We start from the raw sequence: 21,589 nt of genomic DNA, 5'->3' as shown, positions 1-21,589 counted from the left end.
GTTTTCACTGTTTGTTCATTTTTAAAAATCAGCAAAAATACACATGAAAAAGCACATGCAGTGCAAATAACTTTTACAAGCAATATATTTAATCAAATTCTTTAAATTGGTGTATTTTGATGGCAATCTCTCAGGTTCCACAGCGCAGTGTGGCTCTGAGTAATTACCTCTCTGCGAATTACCCCCTGTCCCCCACCTTAATATTACCCCCTGTCCCCTGCCTTAATACCCCATTCCGCCTCAAACTCAGCTCCTAAAACAACTGACCGCAATACCAAGAACAGGAAGGCTGAGGACAAGCTTTCCCTGTTATCACCATAGCCTGTGTCATCTCTCCGATGACAATGACTGGCCAGAGGCTGCTGTGTGGCTCATTCGGTTAAGGCACCGCGCACGGACGAGCTCCACAAACTCAGATCGAATCCAGACCCGTTGCCAGTGCTGACCGTGGCTTGAAGCTCAGTCCGAATGATAATGTTCAATCAGTTATTGCCTATCACCAGGGGACCGCGAGGGTTCCGTCGCTCTCTAGCGACCCCTGCTGGTCGATAGGGCAGCTGTGGACCGCATCCCAGAGCCACATATGAAAGGTCTTCCTCCGACTCTGCCCTGCGTGAGCTGGTGTGAAAAGAGGCGGGCCGGAGACACGGCTTGTTGTGGAGGAGAACCGCGAATTGTCTACACTCTCCTGCCTCGGCAATTAGGCTGGGAACTGGACACGTTCAGCCCCACTTTTGGGTGCCATAAATAAATAAACTTATAAATAAATAAATAAAAGACCGTTACTATCTAAAACCTGGTTTTCCCAGACCCCTTGGCCTCCAGCCTTAATTAGATACTGTTTACTGAGTAAATTAACTCACGTTAATAAATCAAATTAAAGCTTTCTCGTTGGAACAAAAGGCGCCACATTGCATGCCACCCCAAGCCCTTGCATTTACACATTTAACAGCACAAAGTGTCTCTTCAATGAAAAGAAAGCCCCTCCTTGACAGGGGCCTCTGGTGACACATCTGGCGGTATCGGTGACCAGTATGAAACTGTAATGGTGCCAGAGCTGTTTGCGGGTGGAGCGGCCCACAGAGGAAGGGTGTCGGTCCGCAGGTCTGCCCCCTGCAGGTCTTTCAGGGAATTTTTGCGAAAGGGTTTGGAGGGAGTCGGACGCCAGGGACATAGGGAAATAAAGAATCGTGAGTCAGATACGGGATGGATGGGGCTGTTGTTTTATTTATTGTTTGACAGAGCTAAACCAGATAGCAATGCATACAGTAGGTGGCGGTAATGCACTAATTTAAGTTTGCCAACCGCCAGTAAAAACCAAAGAAGAAGAAGAAAGAAGGAGTCTTTCCCCGCCTTGCCACTCAACAGCGACCCCCTCAGGCCGATCATCAGACACCCGCGAAACGCTTAAGCCGGCCTGCGATGTTCTCCGCCATGAGAACCACACCTCTCTGGCGGACTGCGGGGCGAATTAAATGGAGGTTTGATGCGCCAGCTTCAGAACGTGCGCGTGCCAGAGAGAGAGAGTTCACGCAAACGAGGGACGACGTCCAGCCTTATGTTGGAATGTAAAAAAATCATGACTGGGCTTCCAAAAGTCAGGGTATAGGCTATTACAAGCAATACAGGGAAACACTGAAGATTTGACTCCATGCATCTTGCGCAGATATGTGGAGAAGCTATAGCCCAGTGCATCTTATATACAGCATCACTAAAGCCACATCTCCATATAGGCTATTTTATATAGATAATCACCAGAGCCATGTCTCAAGTTGTCTTCTACTAGGCAAAGATAAAACCACATCACCATCTCTCAGAAAGAGCAGCACTGAAGCCACGTCTTGATATCTCTTACACAGAGCAACACTGAAGCTGTCTTGATATCTCTTAAGCAGAGCAACACTGAAGCTACAGCTTGATATCTCTTACATAGAGCAGCACTGAAGCCACATCTTGATACCTCCTACACAGAGTATCACTGAAGCCACATCTCCATATAGGCTATTTTTAACAGATAAGAACCAGAGCCATGCATCCAGTTGTCTCCTATTAGGCAAAGATAAAACCACATCACCATCTCTCAAAGAACAGCACTGAAGCCACGTCTTGATATCTCTTACACAGAGTATCACTGAAGCCACATCTCCATATAGGCTATTTTTAACAGATAAGAACCAGAGCCATGCATCCAGTTGTCTCCTATTAGGCAAAGATAAAACCACATCACCATCTCTCAAAGAACAGCACTGAAGCCACGTCTTGATATCTTTTACACAGAGCAACACGGAAGCCATGTCTTGACAAATCTTACACAGAGTATCACTGAAGCCACATCTCCATATAGGCTATTTTTAACAGACAAGCACCAGAGCCATGTCTTCAGTTGTCTTATATTAGGCAAAGATAAAACCACATCACCATCTCTCAGAAAGAACGGCACCGAAGCTACAGCTTGATATCTCTTACACAGAGCAACACTGAAGCCATGTCTCGATACATCTCATACAGAGCAACACAGAAGCGAAGAGAAGCCCCCCATCCTGTTAGATCAGAACAGAGGTCTTCTTGTCTGTGCACAATTCTGCCATCAACTGGCCTGCGAATGCCCACCACCAGCACAGCATATAAATGCGATCCAGTCTTTGAATGTGTGCGAGTACATATGTTCACACAGGCACGGTCTTAGACAGCGCAATCTATCCTCGTTCATGTTTGATGTTCACATCAAAAAAGGAGATAGAACGAGGTCGCACCTATTAAACCGATTACATTACGTTGCTGTGTACGTGCGCGTATGTGCGCGTGTGAGTGTGTGTGTGTGTGTATGTGCGTGTGTGTGTGTGGTCTATTCACAATTCATGATGTATCCCACTTCCCCTTTTCCCTTGATGAAAAAAATAATAAAAGATTAAAACTTGATTTTACCGACAAAGAAAGAGGTGTTGGCGATGACTGGGGTGGTATTTGTGGAGTAATATTGCATTGTGGTCGATGTACTTTACGGAAAACGTGGATTTTTACGCGGATCTATGATTATTAATACATACAAGAATGTTGAAATCGCATACAAGAAATTGCATGTGAAACATCGTATAAATATTGTTCATACCTATACAACATATAAAGGCCCATACACGTTAGCAGACAGCTAAATGTGTATAGACTCAAAATCAAACAAGAATCGGTCGTACATCCTCTTCGCTCGATGTTGTTTAGGTAAAGGACTCGAAGTATTTTGTACCGGTTGCTCTGACAACAGCGTAGAGATAAAATGGTCGTGACAAATGAGTTCATTTTTCAAAAGACACCCGTCAACAAATAACGGCCACTGCAATTGCATATGGAATAAAGGAAAGACATGACCGCTGGTGGTCTGCAAGAGACTGAAAAAAATATGAAGCCGTTATATAGCTAAGTAATAGCGTCATTCACACATACACACACGCGCCCGCACGCGCAATTGCATACATTTGCAAATTGGAAGGAAATATGCTTACCCGATAATTCCCAGGTTGCCACAGAGGTTTTGCAGGAATCCGGTGATTTTTTTTGACAGCTATCCTTTGCCTTCTACCCGCTCCTTCCTTGTTAGGACTTCTGTATTTTTTGAAACACCATCTTCTTATGAGATTTTTTTTCTCACTAATGACGCGCCGTTTAAATTATCAATTCATTTTCTGTCCGGCACGGTTTGATTTCATGTACTCTTTTTCCCATATGTCCAGCAACCCCTGTCTTCGCGACTGACAGTTAGATCACCACATTTTATGCTGGGATACTGACAGATACTAAATAAAAAAACACCGCGAATAGCGCAACGAGGACGAAGTCAATACATGGAATCTGATTTAGTCCGATTTTTCACGTTGACACGTAATCCAAGGCGAATCCACCGTTTCATCAACATCAGAATAAATTATTTCATTTGTTTAAAAAAATGTAAGATACGTATTTTCAATTATCAGACCCCTCTTCCTAGCCTGGTGCTATTTTCCCTTTCGAAAAAAAAAACGTACGAGTCTTCCTCCTCCTCTTCTTCTTTTTATTGCACGTCGATGTTCGTCATTTAAATCATTTTGTAGCTTTCATTACATCCATCATCGCCTTGTTTCGTTGCTTGTTGAGTAGCTGAGCCCCCTGGTAGGTAAATTAGTCAAGAACGGAATCATGATGTTTGCCTGGTTTGCAGCTCCGTAGCGATAACGATCGGCTGCCTTGCTTTGGAAAAGATGCTGTGCTTTTTACGCTCTCTCTCACTCACGCTCTCTCTCTCGCTCTCTCACTCTCTCTCTCTCTCTGGCGCGCGCGCACACAGTCCTTCCGAGAACCAGCGTATCCTAGCTAGTTTTTCGTTCTGACAACCTCTGCATCTAACGGGTTTTCCCTCATAATTTGAAACCCCTCCAAATTGTTCTGTACCTTCAATCAATGCACCTGCGAGTCTGTCCAGCAGTCCATGTTTCCTCTGTTTAATAACGCCCTCTGCAACCGGGGTAAAATCCCGCTTAAAGCTTGTACCATCGCATCCTGGGCTTAGAACAGGAGGGAAAAAAGAATTTAGCTTTTTTTCCCCCTCTGTAACCTCGCATGAAGTCTTTCTCAGCTGGGAGATCTGCATCGAGTGACGTCAGAGGATGTTAAAGAGATACAACCGGTTTTATTAAAGCTCCTACCAATCCCCCCCGACATCGATACACAACTGCTATATGTGACCTATTCCTGGCCAGGCACGATGTGTCTGCGTTGTTTAAGTGATATGTTTGTTTATATCAAAGAGACTCAAAATGCCGTTACATAACAGAACTGGGTGCACCGGTTTTAGTGGACACGTTGAGATACACTAAACCTCTTCTTTTTTTAAACAACAGCAACAAAAACAACTAAGATCTATAACAGTCCGATATTATGGATCGGTAGCATAGGCACAACTGTATTTAGCAAGCGCGTCAAAGGGGCCGTAGTTTAACTGCTTAAAGCTGCAGTTGAATACAAAATCTATTAGGAGAGTGACACAATTTTTGTTGTTTTGGCTCTGTACCTCAGCACATTGGATTTAAAATAAAACAATGATAACGAGGGACAGTCCGCTTTAATTTGAGGCTATTAGCATCAATATCGGGTGATCGGTGTATACAGCTATTTTTACGTCCCCCAACTTTTGGGGAGCAAAAGCCAGCGACCCGTAGACTTCACCAGACTCTCTTCCCCGGCGGTGCCCTGCCTGGCCTGGCTGTACTGCAGCCATCTTCAGTTCCTGTTTGTTTCTGGGGCGTTTTGCCTTCAGTCTTGTCTTCAGCAAGTGAAACCCATGTTCAGTTGGATTCAGGAAGGATGGTCGGCTTGTCATGGTCAAGAACAATCCACTTTTTGGCCCTGAAGAACTCCTTTGTTGGTTGCATGAGCGGCATGTTTGGGTTCCTAATTCAAATTTCGCATCTAGAATGCAGGCACACATCTAGCGGAGAAACAACAGAGCAGCCAGTTGTCCGTTCAACAGCTAGAGATCTCGCTGAGCAGCTGATTAGTAGAATCAGGTGTGCCAAATTAGGGTTGAAATGAGCACTGGGCTGGGCAGCTCCAGTGCAAAAGATTGTTGGGGATTTTGTTCTAGTGTTCTAATAAACATTAAAGTCAGTCAGGTTGTAAAGGGGTCATAACTGCATGTATGCGAAGGAGAAAGGCGCAAGCTAAACTATAAACTTCTTGCTTTGAGGAGACCTAATCTTCACACTGGACATTGTTATCCTAGTTCTCTCTATATTGCGATGGTAGCTTATGTATTTCCTGATTTAAAAAAATTATTTTAATTTTTTTTTGGTTAGCATCACTATAGCAACATAATTTATGCGGGGTGCTTTGTGTTGGGCACTGCAGCAACCTCAAAAACGGCGCTAAATTCAGTCCAGTTATAATGATTATTAAACGGATGATTACTTAACGTTTCTCCCCGAAATCTGAAATGCAATCACCGTAAAAAAAAAAAAACAGACAAAAAGACAAGAGTGCGCAGTTCTCTGGAAAGCGGGTGGCCAGGTGGCGCAACCTTGTCATCCTGCAATCCATGAAATGACCTGCTCATCTCCTGCACAGGGGGTCTGCACAAATTGCGTAGTTGGCACAAGCAGATCTGACCAATCAGCAAGAGGAGTGTTGTTGGGTGCTCAGTCTGATATTATGGCCACTGTGCATCATTCCTTGATTCACCCTGCCACCCCACCCCCACTCCACATCCCCCCCTCTCCCCGCCCTATTGGAGTCTAAGCCACAGTGGGTATGGTCAGGATTCAGTCATGAGTTATGACTGACTAATTGATTAGACGGCTGATTGGTTGAAGGCCAACATAAACTATAGCGGTGTTCCAGCCTAGAATGTAAAAATTGACTTCAGTGAAATCACACCGCGGAGGACTTCTGGATGATGTCAGCTACCGCATGCTGACCAAGGCTTTTGTGAATAAGAAAACCAGTTACCAGTTATCGCCACTTTCATATCTGTTAATATATGTCTTTGAAATGATTTCCAAATTATATGCTCTCTGGTAGGGGTCTTCAAACTTGGTCCTAGAGACCGAGCGCACAATTTATTTCCAGTCATCCTTAAATCATTGTTTCTGGAGTAACTTCTTAGGGAAAAAATGTGATTATATCCTTGGTGATATTTAAGCCTTGCGATTATGCTCTATGTAGATGTAATTGATGTCAAACAACCTTCAATGACTATTTTTTATGACAATTTTATACCCCACACAACAGACAGGCGCAATTATACAGCATGTTTATTCTCACCCAAGGTAGTATACTGTTGACGTGTGTGACATGTTCAAATATGCAAGCAATTCACACTTAATTGAGAGAACTTTTATATCACAATTCCTTGAATACGCTCAATTCAGAAAGGAGGTTATTTAGGTTTATTTGGGAAGCTACATTTAGACGCCTTTACTGAAAGCCTGCAACGGCTTAAATTTTTATACACGATTTACTGCAGCGATTGAGGTCAAGTGTCTTTCTCAAGGGTATAATGACATTGTTCCACAAGGGTCTGAAACTTGTCTAGTAGTCTACTTTACTAACCGTTATCCCTCACAATCTGGGTGCAGCGCCTTCGGAACGATTTTTTTTCTATGGTACGTATTTGGCAGTAAATGCACGTAATTGCTCATTTGAGGGCAGTCAACATTTTCTCCGTTTCTCCCTCGTTTAAAAAAAAAACAAAAAAAACCCTAAAAAAGAACGGCCGGTAACAACTGCCTCACAGCTGTAGGCCCGTCCCGTTTGCCGAAACATCCTCCCTCTCATTTACCGGGGCGGCGTGGAGGGGGGCGGGGGGTGGGGGGACGGGGGGTGGAGAGAGACGCAGCCAAGCACCTGCACCCTCTGAAATGCGCGCAGCCGGCCGGCAGCTTCCTTCAAAATGCACAACCCTTCCGGAAGAGCTCCTGCCGCATTACTGCGCTGGAGCGGGGCGCAGGTGCTGCGGGCGCAGCCAGAGTTCCACTGCGCAAAATGGCTTCCATCCATCCATCCGTCTGTCCGTTCATCCATCCATTATCTATACTGCTTATTCTTGGCCTGGGCCGTGGGAGGTGCTGGAGTCTATCCCAGCATGCATTGGTGAGAGAGGACACACTCAAATGACTCCATCCATATGCTCCATCCATCCATCCGTCTGTCCGTTCATCCATCCATTGTCTATACCGCTTATTCTTGGCCAGGGCCGTGGGAGGTGCTGGAGTCTATCCCAGCATGCATTGGGTGAGAGGGAGGAACACACACAAAATGACTTCCATCCATTATTTATACTGCTTATCCCTGGTCGGGGTCGTGGGAGGTGCTGGAGCCTATCCCAGCATGCATTGCATAAGAGGCAGGAGCACACCCTGGGCAGTTCGCCAGTCCATTGCAGGGCACACACACCACTCGCTCACACATGCGCACTCATACTCTCCAATTAACCTAATCTGCCTGTTTTTGGACTGTGGGACATGGAGTGCCCGGAGGAAACACGTGCACCATAGCACCCCCCCCCCCCATGGGACTCAGCCCAGAGTTGACCTGAGCTGTAGGACATACATCTGCACTCTGCAGAAGTGATTTGGCCTCGTACATCAGCGGGAGCCCCATAACTGCGAAATATTCAGAAGCACAGCGTGCTTCTATATTAACACGCGCCCTTTTTTATTATTTATTATTTACAACTTTTTATGATTATTTCTTTTTGCAGCTGGCGTGAGTTTTTTATTTTTATTTTTGTACCCCCAGCTGATCGTTACGGCCACCTAAACTTGACTGGAGAGGGGGGGAAAAATGGGGGGTGGTGGGGGGCTGGTTCCTATGGCGACAGTCGGTGGCACTGTTGAGTTAATGATCCGCTAGCGTGGCGATGGGGGGCCCCACACCTGGCGCCAACGGCGCCGCCGGGACGCCGACCGATCTCCGACGCTGACGGCGGCGCCGTCGAGGAAAGAGCGGGAGTCCGCCGATGTGTGGAAACTGGACGGAGAAGAAAAGGACCAGCTGGACGCCTGCAGCAAAAAGAGGGGGGTTCAGGGGGGGGGGGCGTGGGGGTCAGCGGGGAGGGCCCCAGCGGGCCTGGGCCTCCGTGGAGAGCCGTGTGATTATTCTTTTTCGCCCTGCAGAGGCTGCCTGATCGGCTCCGCTCCGGGTAAGCGCCCGACCGAGAGGCTCTCTGAGACGCCCCCTAAAGGCTTCTGTTTCTGCGGCAACCCCGCCTGGCTGCGACCCTGGAGCTGGAGATCATTCCTTTCAAAGGGAGGTTACGCACAAAGGTAGGCACGCATAGACACACACACACACACACACACACTCACGCACGCACGCACGCACACACACACACACACACACACACACCACACACAACGCACACACACACACATACACACACACACGCACACACGTACACACACACACACACACACACACACACGCACACACACACACACACACACACACACACACACACGCACGCACACACACACACGCACACACTCTCCTGCTCTCTCTCTCTCGCCCTCTCTCACTCGCACTCCCTCCTTCTATCTCTCTCTCTTTCTCCCTTCCTCCCTCTATTTGTCACTCACTCTTTACATCTCTCTCTCTTTATCTCTCACTCTCTCTCTCATCCCTCCTTCTCTCTATCTCTCTTTCTCCCTTCCTCCCTCTTTCTTTCCCTCCTTTCCTCCCTCACTGTCTCTCTCCCTCTCTCTTTATCTTTCTCTCTCTCATCCATCAACCTCTCTCCCTCCCCCACCCTTTCTCACTCTCTCTCCCTCTCTCTCTCTCCCTCCCTCTGTCTCTCCATCCCTCTCCCTCTCTCCCTCCCTCTCATTCTCTTTCTCTCTCCCTCCCTGCCTCTCTGTCTCTCTCCCCCTCTCTCTCCCTCCCCTCTCCCTCCCTCCCTCCCTCCCTCCTCTCCTCCTCTCTCTCCTCTCTCCCTCTCCCCCCCCGCCTGTGTACAGTAGTCGGGGAGGGTGGGCGCAGTAATTAGCCATTGGCCGAGAGCTGGATGGAGGATTTTGCCAGATAGCTCAGATAAGCCCAATTAGGACCAGATGCCCTGGGATTGCAGCCGTGCGCAGCGCACACGCACACACGACCACACACACACACACACACACACACACACAGGCTCACACACACACACACACACACGCACACACACACACCACACACAGCCACACACACGCACACACACACACACACACACACACACACACAGGCTCACACACACACACACGCACACACACGCACACGCCACCGCGCCTGAGACTGATGCGTTAAATCTGTCTCTCATTACCGCAGCTGTACGTGGGGAGAGACAGCTGTCTGTTATTCAGGGAGGCTTCGGGTGACTGCCGCTCCGCAGTCACATGGTTTGGCGGGCACGGGAATGTCGTATGGGAATGTCGCACGGGAATGTCGTATGGGAATGTCGCACGGGAATGTCGCACGGGAATGTCGTACGGCGCTCAGTTCCTTCCCAGCGGGGGTACTAAACCAGGGTTTTACTTTAGAACTCCACACCTTCCAGTAAAATGAGGTTTTCACCTGCTGGGGAAAGAAAATCACACGCTGAAAAGCTGTGTGCGTGTGTGTGTGTGTGTGTGCGTGTGTGTGTATGTGTGTGTGTGTGTGAGCCTGTGTGTGTGTACGTGTGTGTGTGTGCGTGTGTGTGTATGTGTGTGTGAGCCTGTGTGTGTGCAAGTGTGTGTGTGTGTGTGTGTGCTTGTGTATGCATGTGTGTGTGTGTGTGTGTGAGCCTGTGTATGCGTGTGTGTGTGAGCCTGTGTGTGTGTGTGAGTGTGTGTATGTATGTGCATGTGTGTGTGTGTGTGCTTGTGTGTGCGTGCATTTATGCATGTGTGTGTGTGTGTGTGTGTGTGAGTGTGTGTATGTATGTGCGTGTGTGTGTGTGCTTGTGCGTTTGTGTGTGTTTGAGAGAGAGAGAAAGAGAGAGTGGGAAAGTGTGTGGTGTGAAGTGATAAGCATTAATATTAATATGGATTATTAATTTTGCATATTAATTATTTATCTAAATATATATGTGTGTTTTTGTTGCCTTTCTGAAGCTGTTGCTAGAAGGGGATGTTTTATTCATGAAATGAAGATCATAAATATCTGCCTGCAAAAATATGGTTGCTTGACGTGTTTATAAGGGCTGTTTTTCCATGATGACGGTTTTGAAAAGACAGCGACCAAATGAAATGTTACACGTGCACACCACTGATCTAAATTAAGGATACAGTAATGCACTCAAAATCAGATTGGGCTGTCTCTTCCTCTCATTCGCTTGTCAGTGACTTAAGTATTTTTATTGCTGTTGCATTGTTATTTATCTTTATCATCTGACCGGTTTGCTAACCAAACTCACTCCCAGGGATTTTCAACTAGAAACACGGTCTCATCACAAAAATAGCTCCCTCCCTCTCTCTCAGTGTGCTTGTGTCTGTGTGTTGCCTATGTATATAGATGTGTGTGTGTGTGTGTGTGTGTGTGTTTGTGTTTGTGATTGTGATTGCATATGTGCGTATGTGTGTGAACATTCCCACCTCTGTGTGTATGTGTGTGTGTGTGTGTGTGTGTGTGTGTGTGTGTGTGCACGTGCATGTGTGTGTGTGTGTGTGTGTGCATGTGTGCACGCGCGCTCTGTGTGTGTGTGCGTGTCTGTATGTGTGGGCGTGTGTGTATGTGTGTGCACGCGCGCTCTGTGTGTGTGTGTGTGTGTGTGGGCGTGCCTGTTTCTGATCTGAATTGTAAATAGGACACAATTTCACAGGTTATTAAGCCTGACTTATCCTGGCCTTGACATAGTGCTGACTGCAGGAGTTATTTTTTATTTCATTTTGCTTATGCATTCATATTTTGTTACATTATTGCTATATATATTACAGTGTGGTTTACAGCCTTATAAAAGAGGGAGAAATGGGACCATAATGAACAGAAAATAAATAAATCAATTAAAACTTACAAAAACAAGTAACCGTTGGGTAATTAAAACTGAAAAAAAAAAAAACTTCCCAATCTAGGTGGAATTAAAAGTGTGCTTTGTGAGTGAATATCACTGCCAACAACCGTAGTTGGAGTCCAGCGGGATGTAAACCTACCACAGTCTGGTGATGAATCAGAGGGCTCCCCTCCAAAATCCTTACTCCTCTCCCTAAAACCTGACGGGTTCAGCTTCGGGCCACAGCAGCTCATAAGAGCAGAGTACTGACCGAACGTTGTTTTTACACCCCTTTGTGCCTCTCGTCCCCTTTGGGACGCCCGAGCAGCGTCCTGGGCCCGCCCCTTCGGCGCCATCGTCTGTCGGTTCGGGAGGCCGAGGACGCGAGCAGGTGTGCGTGCGGTCAGGACCCCGCGAGCGCCCGGCCGCCACGTTCGCCCTCTGCCGTCCGTTTGCCGATCCGCGCTGCCGTCGCATCGCAGGAAAGGGCCGTGCGACGTACGCACGCGACTGGGGAGCGGGGAGCGGGGAGCGGGGAACGGGGAACGGGGAGCGGGAACGGGAACGGGGAACGGGGAACGGGGAACGGGGAGCGGGGAGCGGGGAGCGGGGAACGTCCTGCCCGAAACGACAGCCGTCCTGTACGCCTACAACACAGCCGCTGGGCTTTAGAGAGGGGGCCCGCAATTTAAATCTTATAACCGTAACCGCCCCCCCCCCCATCCACCAGATTCAGAATGGCAACCAAAACCCCCCCCGCCATCCACCAGATTCAGAATGGCAACCAGAACCCCCCCCCATCCGCCAGATTCAGAATGGCAACCAGAACCCCCCCCATCCACCAGATTCAGAATGGCAACCAGAACCCCCCCCCCATCCACCAGATTCAGAATGGCAACCAGAACCCCCCATCCGCCAGATTCAGAATGGCAACCAGAACCCCTCCCCCCACCCCCCACCCCCACCCCTCACTCACCGCTCACCCACTCCCCAGCCCGGTCCACATAACACCTTTTTTAAACAAAAAACTAAAAACATATATATAACTCTTTTTAACTTCTTAACTTCTTAATATAATGGGGGTCGTTGCCATAGTGTGGGGGTGTCCCTGCGTCAGAAACGGTTGAAAAGCCCTGCCATGGCCCTTTTTACGCGTCTCTTTCTGGGTGCAGCAGTGACATCACAGCAGTGACATCACAGGACCCTCAGCCACGGCTCGCTCCGGCATGACCAGGATCTGGAGCGCGCACCAGTGGTCTGGGACCTCCGGTGCCCGGAGGGCCGCAATTCTCCGCCGGTTTATCCCGATTTCCTTTTCAATCAGCAGTCAGTTTAGACCCCGGAAACCAGGTTTGCGGCCCCTGAAGCCAATTAATGCCCTTAAATGAAGTGCCTGAAACACATCAAAAAAACACACACCAGCAGACACAGCGGCCCTCCAGGATTTGAGTCTGAGCTCCCTGCCGAAGTGTCACCGCGCCTGACATCGAGTCCTTCAGCGGGACGCGCTACTGTACGGAGGCCCCGCCCACCAGCCCTCAGACACAAGGGGGGGGGGGGGCAACCCCAGCCCTGCCGCAATTTTACCGTGTGACAGCCGCCCTGCGGAGGCTGTTCCAGAAGAAATTATTTGCCACCTCTGTTTGCTGCCCACAGTAAGCTGTCTGTCGGGGCCAATGCGGAGACCACACAGACGGAAAAGGCTGAGGGTTTTTATTTTAAAATTTTTCATTTATTTATTTTTTTTTCTTTCTCCAGAATAACATTTGCTCATCCTGTGACAGTTCTGTGCCTCTGACTGCGGGCTACCCGCTTCTTTAATTAGTGCCGGTGGCAGAATCCTATCAATTTGCATCGATCTGCTTTGAAGAGGGATGCAAATGAGCTTAACGAGGTTGCTAATTACAGCTCGCGCGCCGCGCCTCTCCTGCTCCGACGGCGGCGGTGAGCGGTTGGGAGGGGACCTGACATTTAGGTTGGGTCAACCCGGCGTCCCGGACGGAATGAGAAATTGGGTTCTTTCAAGATGTTAAAAATGATCAAGCGCCCCCCCCCCATGCCCTCCCTCCCCCCGCGACTTACTGCTTAATTGCCCCCCCGTGCAGATAAACCTTGTTGTAGGGAGGTCTGCCCTACTCCGTGTTACTTTGGGACCTGATTTTCCAGCACAGCGGAGGAGGCAGAATTCCAATTACAAGCAGGGATTTGTGGAAACTGCGGCTTCCTGCTTGACCTGCTTTGCATGCCGTCGCTGTCCCTGTCTCCTGGTGACTGTGACATCACGCGGGGGGGGGGGCGTGTCCTATCGCTGCCGTCCGTCCCCCCAGTAAGGGGGGAGCGTGTGATGTATTATTGAAGAGACCGCTGGTACCCTCAAGGTCTGGAGGTGGCTCAAAAGCATAGGAAAACAGCAGGAAAACACCAGGAACTGGTCCAGTAGTGGCCCTGAACAGTGAAATATTAGAGTATGTGGAGTTATGGCCAAGTGTATATTTATAAAAAAATATACACTTGGCCATACGCTTTGCCCGTTCTTGCCATGTGTATGTGTACACATAGCTGCTTGGTGGTTGGACAGGCGCTTGCATTCAATGTTTTTGTCACCTAAAATGCAGTTTTGATGCATGATGTTCCTCCGAAATGCAAGATGGATGTGCTCCCACCACATCCTCATTAAACCGTACCTGTGATTCTAGACTTATATTGGATTATATACATATAAATTGTGTCTGTAGATTGCAAGCTACAGTTGCTGTTATGAAATTAGCCTAATTAAAAATGTAATTGATGGTCTGTATATTAAACGCAGAGAAGTAATCGTGAAAACAATACTGTCATATTTATTTATGCATTCATGTGTATTTTTGCTTGGTATTTCAGCACATTAGATTTCACACAATAAAATGGATGTGAGGATAAAGTGCAGACTGTAATCTTTAATTTGAGGGTATTTACATCCATATCGGGTGATCTGTGTCAGAATTAAAACCCTTTTCACACATAGTTCTCCCATTTTAGCCGACCAAAAGTAATTGTACAATTGGCTGCTCAGCTGTGTCAGCTGTAAGAAAGCTTATAAAAGTTTAATTTCAAACTCGATGTGCCGGAGTACAGAGCCAAAACAACAAAATTGTGTCACTCCTTATAAACTTACAAACTGCATGGAATATGTTTAGATATTAATGAGTATGTTTCTCAGAGTGACTAGGTGTTCGAAAAAATGTTTATATCTGTACATGTAACAGACACGGTTGTGTGAATATATCAGAGTATGTAGTTGATTCTACTTGTGCGTGTGTGGGTGGGTGCGTGCATGTGTGTCTTTCTGTGTATGTGTGTGAGCAGACCAAATCTGGTATTCAGTACTCAGTTAATTTCCACCTTCCTTCTTTCCATTTTACTTCAGGGTAGATTCACCCCAATATAGATGAGATGCCAAAAGGCTTGTTTTTTAAATTAGTCAGTAATTAAATTGGGCTAATTGCAAAATAAATTAATTTGGCTGAAACCAGGTTTGTTTTAAAAAAAAAATCCAACAGTCTTTGTGAAGAAACAGAAACATTGGAAGATTCTCTTGTCTGGGGTCCATCTCTCAATCAACGGTCGCGGCTTTGTGTGTTTACTTAATTCAACACAATCAAACTCATTTGGAAGCAGTTCAGACTAGTGTCACAGTAGAACAGCGCCCCCTCCTGGATATATCCTCCCATTGATTCACTGTTTTCAACTAATTGCTGTAATATTCATTATGGAAAAAGACAATTTCAAGGAATTTTATAGCAAAGGTTTTACAGGTGTGGTACCTTTCAAATTATTGAACCCAATTCAGTCACTAATTTCGAAATTTCAAAGAAACTATCAAACATATGCATGGAATAACCAGGTATCTTATGTCACTAATGGCAAACATCTCAAAATAAACCATAACAATGTATTAATTAAGTGCAAAGTTTGTCTAGACCGGAAAGGATAGTGCACCCAGACGTATAGAAATTGGGTTAAAAACCAATACCCTTTCTCTACTTTAAAGTGAATACTTTGGTGTATTTATCATTAATATCGTCCGATCGTCATTATTTAGCCGTCCTATTAGTTATGTATTAATGGAGAGGTGTTTTTTAGCGTGCAGGGTAAAAAGCTTGTTTGCTTTGATGTCAGCCGTGAATTATGGGTCAGAAGGGCCCAACACATCTAGAGCTCAAAACACGGTGAAGATTTATTCTACCCAACCACGGAAAAATGCCAGGATTAGTGGCTATAGTAGCATTGACAACAATGTGTGTAGGCTACACATGTAGGCTATGTAATAAAATGGCTATGCACCATTAGGCTACGTATCCTTTTTCAAAAGCGATTCCATGCTCAAATTGAAACAAAACTCAAGTAAACAGGTGCTCAAGTAAGCAGTAATGTACATATAAAAAATAAAATAAAACCGAAAATTGTCTGAAAGGATTGCAGAAGTCGAATATGGATTCGTAATTATGTCGGCTATACGAGTAATTATTTTTCCAGTTGCAATTCTGACCAACAGCTGTGAGGTATAAACCCGCCCCCGTCCATTCCGTCAATGATTTAGCTGGAGATGAGAAATAAAATAAATCTCCAGGATCGGGGTTGGAGACCATTGCATTGTTTCGCAGTACCGTTTATATTCGGTCAAAATGCTTAGCAATGATTAATAAAAATGCTAGTCACTTATACACTCGAAAACGCGTACTTTGTTCGCCAGTAACGTGCAAATAAGCAACTCGAATTGGTCTCGATTGGTCAAGGTCCAAAATGCCGACATCGAAATGTTACGAAATGTATGCAGGGGCGTGTTCGTGAATCGCCATCTTGGCTCCGAATTGAGAAGTTGGCTCGCTTGCCTTGCTCTGGAAGTCAGAGCCGAAATGACCCCAGTTTCTGTTCTCTTCCGCAGACGCGCTCGCTCATTGGGAACATGACGGCGACTTTGGTTGTCCAGAGGTTAGCAGGAGTGTCTGGGGCGCTTGCTGTCGCCGCGGGAGCATATGGCGCTCACGGTGGGTGTGCATTTAGTTTAATTATGTGTTACATGGCTTCCTGCCATTGCATTCCCGAATTTCAATTAGCATTAACTGCGTGTGACTCGCGGTGCGAGAAATCGTGCCTGTGGCCCTCGTAAAGCAGGGGGGTTTTGTTTGGCTAGCTACACGGCTAATTCCTGACGAGAACACTGGGTCGCAGAAGGCGAAAGTCGCTCTGTAATATTGCACGTTGTTTACGTACGTGATGGCTAGCTAGCTGTACGTGTTACACACCCCCACATGTAAACTTTTAAAAGAATAGTGGATTTCAACACAATGAGCTGCAATTAGATGGTTGTACTGAGAGTACAGTTTCTACCTTTGGAGTCATACTCAAGAGACAGTTGCCTCTGAAGGTTGTAGAACGGGCCGTTTACACTAACAGTCGGCTAGTTGCAACTTAAGTATTTACATTGGGTTTCGTTTTAGCATTTATGCATTGATTGTACAGCAGATAGCATTGGAGCTAAGAGCTCTGTGTAGATACGTAAGTAACTGCAAAGAAACTAGGCTGCTGTATCCTACAAAGCTTGCCAAGGCGCATTTGAATGCTGAGCCTTTAGCAATCCCCTTAAACTGCGAGATAAAGAAGATCGCGAGGACATACGTTAAAGCTAAACAAGTTGAACTGACAAAAGATGTGCCCGGTTGTCGCTCTATTTGACAGCTCATTCTTTCTCATTTTTTTAAGGGTTCAGACGGAGTGACAGAGACGATTATTTGAAAGAGGTGAATATACACTTTTTTATTTTAAAATGCAATATTTGGTGACAGTCCTTCAGAGCAGTGTCGTCCACGGGGATCTTGGCTTTGATCTATCCTTGAATCACCTGTTATTGCAGGTGTCAATCACCTGCGAGTTGAATTGAAGTTCACTGGGGATGGTGTCTAGGGCCAGGATTGGACACCACTGTTGTGTTGTTCTTGTGCTGCTCTGACATAATTGATTGTGTAGTGCAGTGTGACTCATCTTTTACTCAAAATACATGGCCAACACATCCCTTTACAAGACCTATCAGAAGCAGTCCGTATAGATAGGGCTGGTATTTCCTGATAGCCGTGTTTTCCTTATGCTTGTCATTTGCCGGATGCTTTATTGGTCGTTTTTGAAGAGTAACATTTTGTCGAGTAAGTTGCAAGTGATTTCTGCACTTGTAGTTACTGTGTTTAAAAAATAAATTAAAAAAAAAAAAAATCTGCACATTTTCTGATCTATTTGGTGAGGTGGATCCATGTGAAATTTCCAAACACAGCATTTTTGTTGAATTTTGAATATGAAGTACATCACAGCGCTGCTGTATTGCAGACGCAATACGAATAAAATATGCATGCGTGCGGTGACCCGACTTTATTAATTCACGCGAGCGTTTTGGAAATCGCGTCTGTGCACTGGATGTGTGGGCACTGGATGCGCGTTCATAAATTTGGTATGAAATCCATGCAAATCCTATGGAGGAGGCCTCGGGGTCACAGTCATTCTCCCCCTCAAGCCAGAGATGAAAGAAGCTCTAAGTCGGGTGTGATGCTAACATGGTTATCAAAGGATTCTGCAGAGCGGTGGTTTCAAAGCTTTTTCGGTCACCCCCCCCCCCCCCCCAAACTCTTTGGTGATAGGAATATTTTTTTAAAGAACCCCTGCCCCCCCACCCCCACCCCCCCCCAACACACACACATACGCAGACAGGCACACACACACAGATATCCTGTGCTGTACCTTCCTCCCTTAACTCTCGCCTGCCACCCCTCCCACCCCCACCCCATGTTGTCTCCTAACACCAACGCCCCCCCCCCCCCCCATACACACACTTTGGGGGCCATTGCAAAGAACGTGGCCATCCTCCTGAACCCAAATCAAGTGAAAACTGATCAATCGCATCAATCACACGGAAAGTTCCGGGCCTTTTTTTTTTGGCTGGCTTCGTCAGAGAAAACGTCAGGTCCTTCTTTGCGTGATTCCTAACAGTATAGAACAGGAAGTGGAACTGCGACGTTAATTATCCTTCTAGACACAAAAAAAACACATACCCGGGATCTTGAGAGAGAGAGGCTATGCAAAGTATACACTGGAGCGCTCGTATAGAATGAAGCGCGTTTATTTAAGACTGACGTTCTGACTTGGCGTCTTCTTTTAATGGACTTGCTCCATTTTATACGAGTGCTTAAGTGTTTAATTTGCGTAGTCTCTCCCAGGAGCCCGCGTGTATTTTCGGTCTATATGCACTGCCCCATACAGAGAGCACCCCCTCTCTTTCATAAGCTTTGACTGCCGCGCGCGGGATAGCCTTTGTTTCGTTGTCTGTCCCCCTCCGTTTGCTCGTGTTCCTAACGGGACCCTGTCCTTTCTCTTTTCTTACGCTTCTCGTTCTCAGATGTTTGAAACGGCCAACAAGTACCACTTCCTGCACAGCCTGGCTTTGCTCGGTGCGGCTTTCTGCAGGAAGCCTGCGCTGGTAGGTCTGCACGCTGTGCTGGGCTCATCCCTGTGTTGACCCCATAGACCACACACAGGAACGTAATGAAATATTTATGAAAATGTCCATATTTTATTATATATTCCATATTTACCGAAGCAGCATTTCATATGAAACGTAACGATCGTTAATCATGTTTCAGAACTCCATTGGGCAAGTTTTATTTTTGCCTTAGCCAGTACAGTGCTGTGCCAGGTGCAGCTCACCTGGGGGTGGGAGGGGTTTCACTGTCAGTCAGAGATCACACACTTGGCCAGTCTTGTACACAGTGCCTGCACATTACATCGACTCAGTATCTGTGACTCCAGTATTAACCGGTGGACTGCAAAATAAAATAAGCAGTGGTCAACACCACCTGTTGGGGAGAGGAGCGTGTGCTTTTTCCGCACTCCCCTAAACTGACAGTGGGGGGGTTGCAGTAGAAACAGGAAACAGCCTCAAAAGATATTTAATTACCCAATAAAGATAATTTTGTGAGATGATCAGCTCGTTGAAATCACATGGACCGTGTGTTTTCTTTCTCACTGTGCAAAGCACTGCGTGCATTCTCTCTTCCTTTTGCGAGCACTGCGAGAGGTCAGCAGGAAGTTTTAATGTAAATGAAGACGATGTGAGTTTCCTGCGTTCATCCCCGAGCGTTCTGTGTGTGTGTTCGCAGGCCGGCGGGCTGCTGACGGCTGGCATGGGGCTCTTCTGCGGGGCGCTATATCACCAGGCCATCACCGGGGACCCCAGCCTCAGCAAGCTCGCTCCGTACGGGGGCACCATGCTCATCGCCGGCTGGGCCGCCATTGCCCTTTGACCCCTGACCCCTGACCATCATTGTGACCCCTGGTAGGGTTCCCTCAGAACACCTGCCCACCCTATAAATCAGAGACTTTGAGGTGGAGAGAGACATTGGCGAAGAGGTCGTCGTGAAGCCAGCGTTGTCTCAAACGGGTGTTTCCCTTCACAGATGTCCATAAAAAAAAGGTGTGCGGATCAGTTGCTGTTTTTTCTGACCTTCAACGGGTGCTTTCAAAATCCGTGAAGGTTTCTGTGACTTGCTTGCGTGAGCTTTTGTGTGGATTTTTTTTTTTCCGGCAAAAAAATAAAGCCGTTTTGAAAATACTGTCAGCTCAATATTATTTCTCGTCTCTGCCACTGTCACTGTCTGATCTGTGTGCTCTCAGACATCAGTTAAAGTCCATACTGACCTCAATTTTCACTTCCCCTGGAGTACAGTGATAAGAGTTCACTGTTGAGGCCAACACATATGCCACAACAATGTTCACAGACCTATCAGTATTCAAATGAATTATCCTTTCAAAAATAATTCTTGGTTTCTGACTTAAGATGGAGCCCGTCGGCCCTTTAAGAATTGTTTGATAAACCTTGAATTCACCATACAACCAATAACCGCATTTTCACAAATTGGATTAGCTCGCAGCATTGTTACAGAAGGCCGCGCGGAAGAGGAGACGCCGACTCACTGGCGCTTGTGAACTCCAGTCTCTGCCCCGTGAAAATGAGATTCATGGAACCGTTTACGGGCATCACCATAACGGGATAAAGCGTTCAGCGTGTCACCCGCAGAGTTCTTCCATCAGAGCACAATGGCTTGCACAGTAGCTCCTGCTTTTTAAAGGGGCCAAGCATAAAAACCTAGCCGAGGCAGAGTAAACAAATTCAAGGCATCGATTTCGCTCCTGACTTCAAATCACGCGTGTTTGGGCAGTCTAGCTTTTTCCACTTCGGTTCCTCTTCTCAGACGCTCTGGCAAAGACGCTCTCGCTGCAATTTTCCCCTCCGCTCATTAGCAACGGCAGCGCAGCGCCATCCTCGTTAAAAATCCATGAGCCCTCATCATCATGTTCTACGCCAGGAGGCTTTTGCTTCTACGGCTTTGTTAAGATTTTTGAAGTGGAAATCAATTTTTCATCCCCTTCTCCCCCCCTCCCCCCCTCGCCCCCCCAACCCTCAACAACCCCCCCTCCGTTCTGGTTTTTTTCGCTGGTCACTCTTAACGCCTGCTTCCTGCTCACTTATCAACATGCAGGAATGTTCCGGGCTAGGCTAACTACGCAAGCTGGAGTGTAATTAGAACTGCCTGCCACAGAGCTTGTTGCTGGACCTCAAGTTAAGTGGGCGTGCATTGAGACTGGCGTGCGTTGAGACTGGCACTGCAGATACAGTGGATATTGTTAATTGTGCCTCTGAAGAATTCCTTATCACAGCCCCTCCCTCCCTGCCTCCCACCCACCTCCCTCCCCCCCCCCCCTTAATACCCAAACATATTTTTTCATTTTTACTTCATGCCACCAGACAGGCAGTAATTATCTGGACTCCGGTTTCTAAGTAGGGCAGCTCGCACGTCGCGCCCAATTGATTTTGGGGGCCAGGGTGCGCGTGAGCTCATCGCTGGCCGGCCGGCCGGCTGGCCCTCCTGTCTGCAAACGGCAAAATTTAAAAAAGCACTCGAATTCAGAGATAATGCGCTTCACATAGCCGTTTTGTCGGATAAGAGAAGAAAAAAAAAGAAACGAAACCTTACGCCCACGAAACCTGACACGATTATCATAAGCCCTTTTCACATGTGCTATGCTGTAGAGAGTGGTAAAAAA

General features: G+C 47.0%; 2 protein-coding genes across 4 annotated transcripts in view; one reads left to right on the top strand and one right to left on the bottom strand.

The window, feature by feature from the left end:
• nlgn2a (neuroligin 2a) overlaps nucleotides 1–5,986 on the bottom strand; it is a 131,999-nt gene extending 126,013 nt beyond the window's left edge. For both annotated transcript variants that reach the window (XM_064325606.1, XM_064325607.1), the window contains exon 1: nucleotides 3,498–5,986. The gene's annotated coding sequence lies outside the window, so the exon portion shown is untranslated. The remainder of the gene's footprint in view (nucleotides 1–3,497) is intronic.
• A 10,124-nt stretch (nucleotides 5,987–16,110) lies between these two features.
• tmem256 (transmembrane protein 256) lies at nucleotides 16,111–20,097 on the top strand. 2 transcript variants are annotated; one of them, XM_064325604.1, is made up of 4 exons: nucleotides 16,125–16,491; nucleotides 17,207–17,244; nucleotides 18,885–18,965; nucleotides 19,645–20,097. In XM_064325604.1, the coding sequence occupies exons 1-4, from the start codon at nucleotides 16,275–16,277 to the stop codon at nucleotides 19,786–19,788; spliced, it is 480 nt and encodes a 159-aa protein (XP_064181674.1). In that variant the 5' UTR covers nucleotides 16,125–16,274; the 3' UTR covers nucleotides 19,789–20,097. The 2 variants fall into 2 exon arrangements, with proteins under 2 accessions (XP_064181675.1, XP_064181674.1); XM_064325605.1 differs by lacking the exon at nucleotides 18,885–18,965 and having other exon boundaries at nucleotides 16,111–16,491.
• Nucleotides 20,098–21,589: the final 1,492 nt, after the last annotated feature.

This window comes from Anguilla rostrata, chromosome 3 (genome assembly GCF_018555375.3).
Source record: "Anguilla rostrata isolate EN2019 chromosome 3, ASM1855537v3, whole genome shotgun sequence".
Lineage (NCBI taxonomy): Eukaryota > Metazoa > Chordata > Actinopteri > Anguilliformes > Anguillidae > Anguilla > Anguilla rostrata.
The sequence above is the reverse complement of the archived record's forward strand: the minus strand, read 5'-3'. Positions and strand labels throughout refer to the sequence as shown.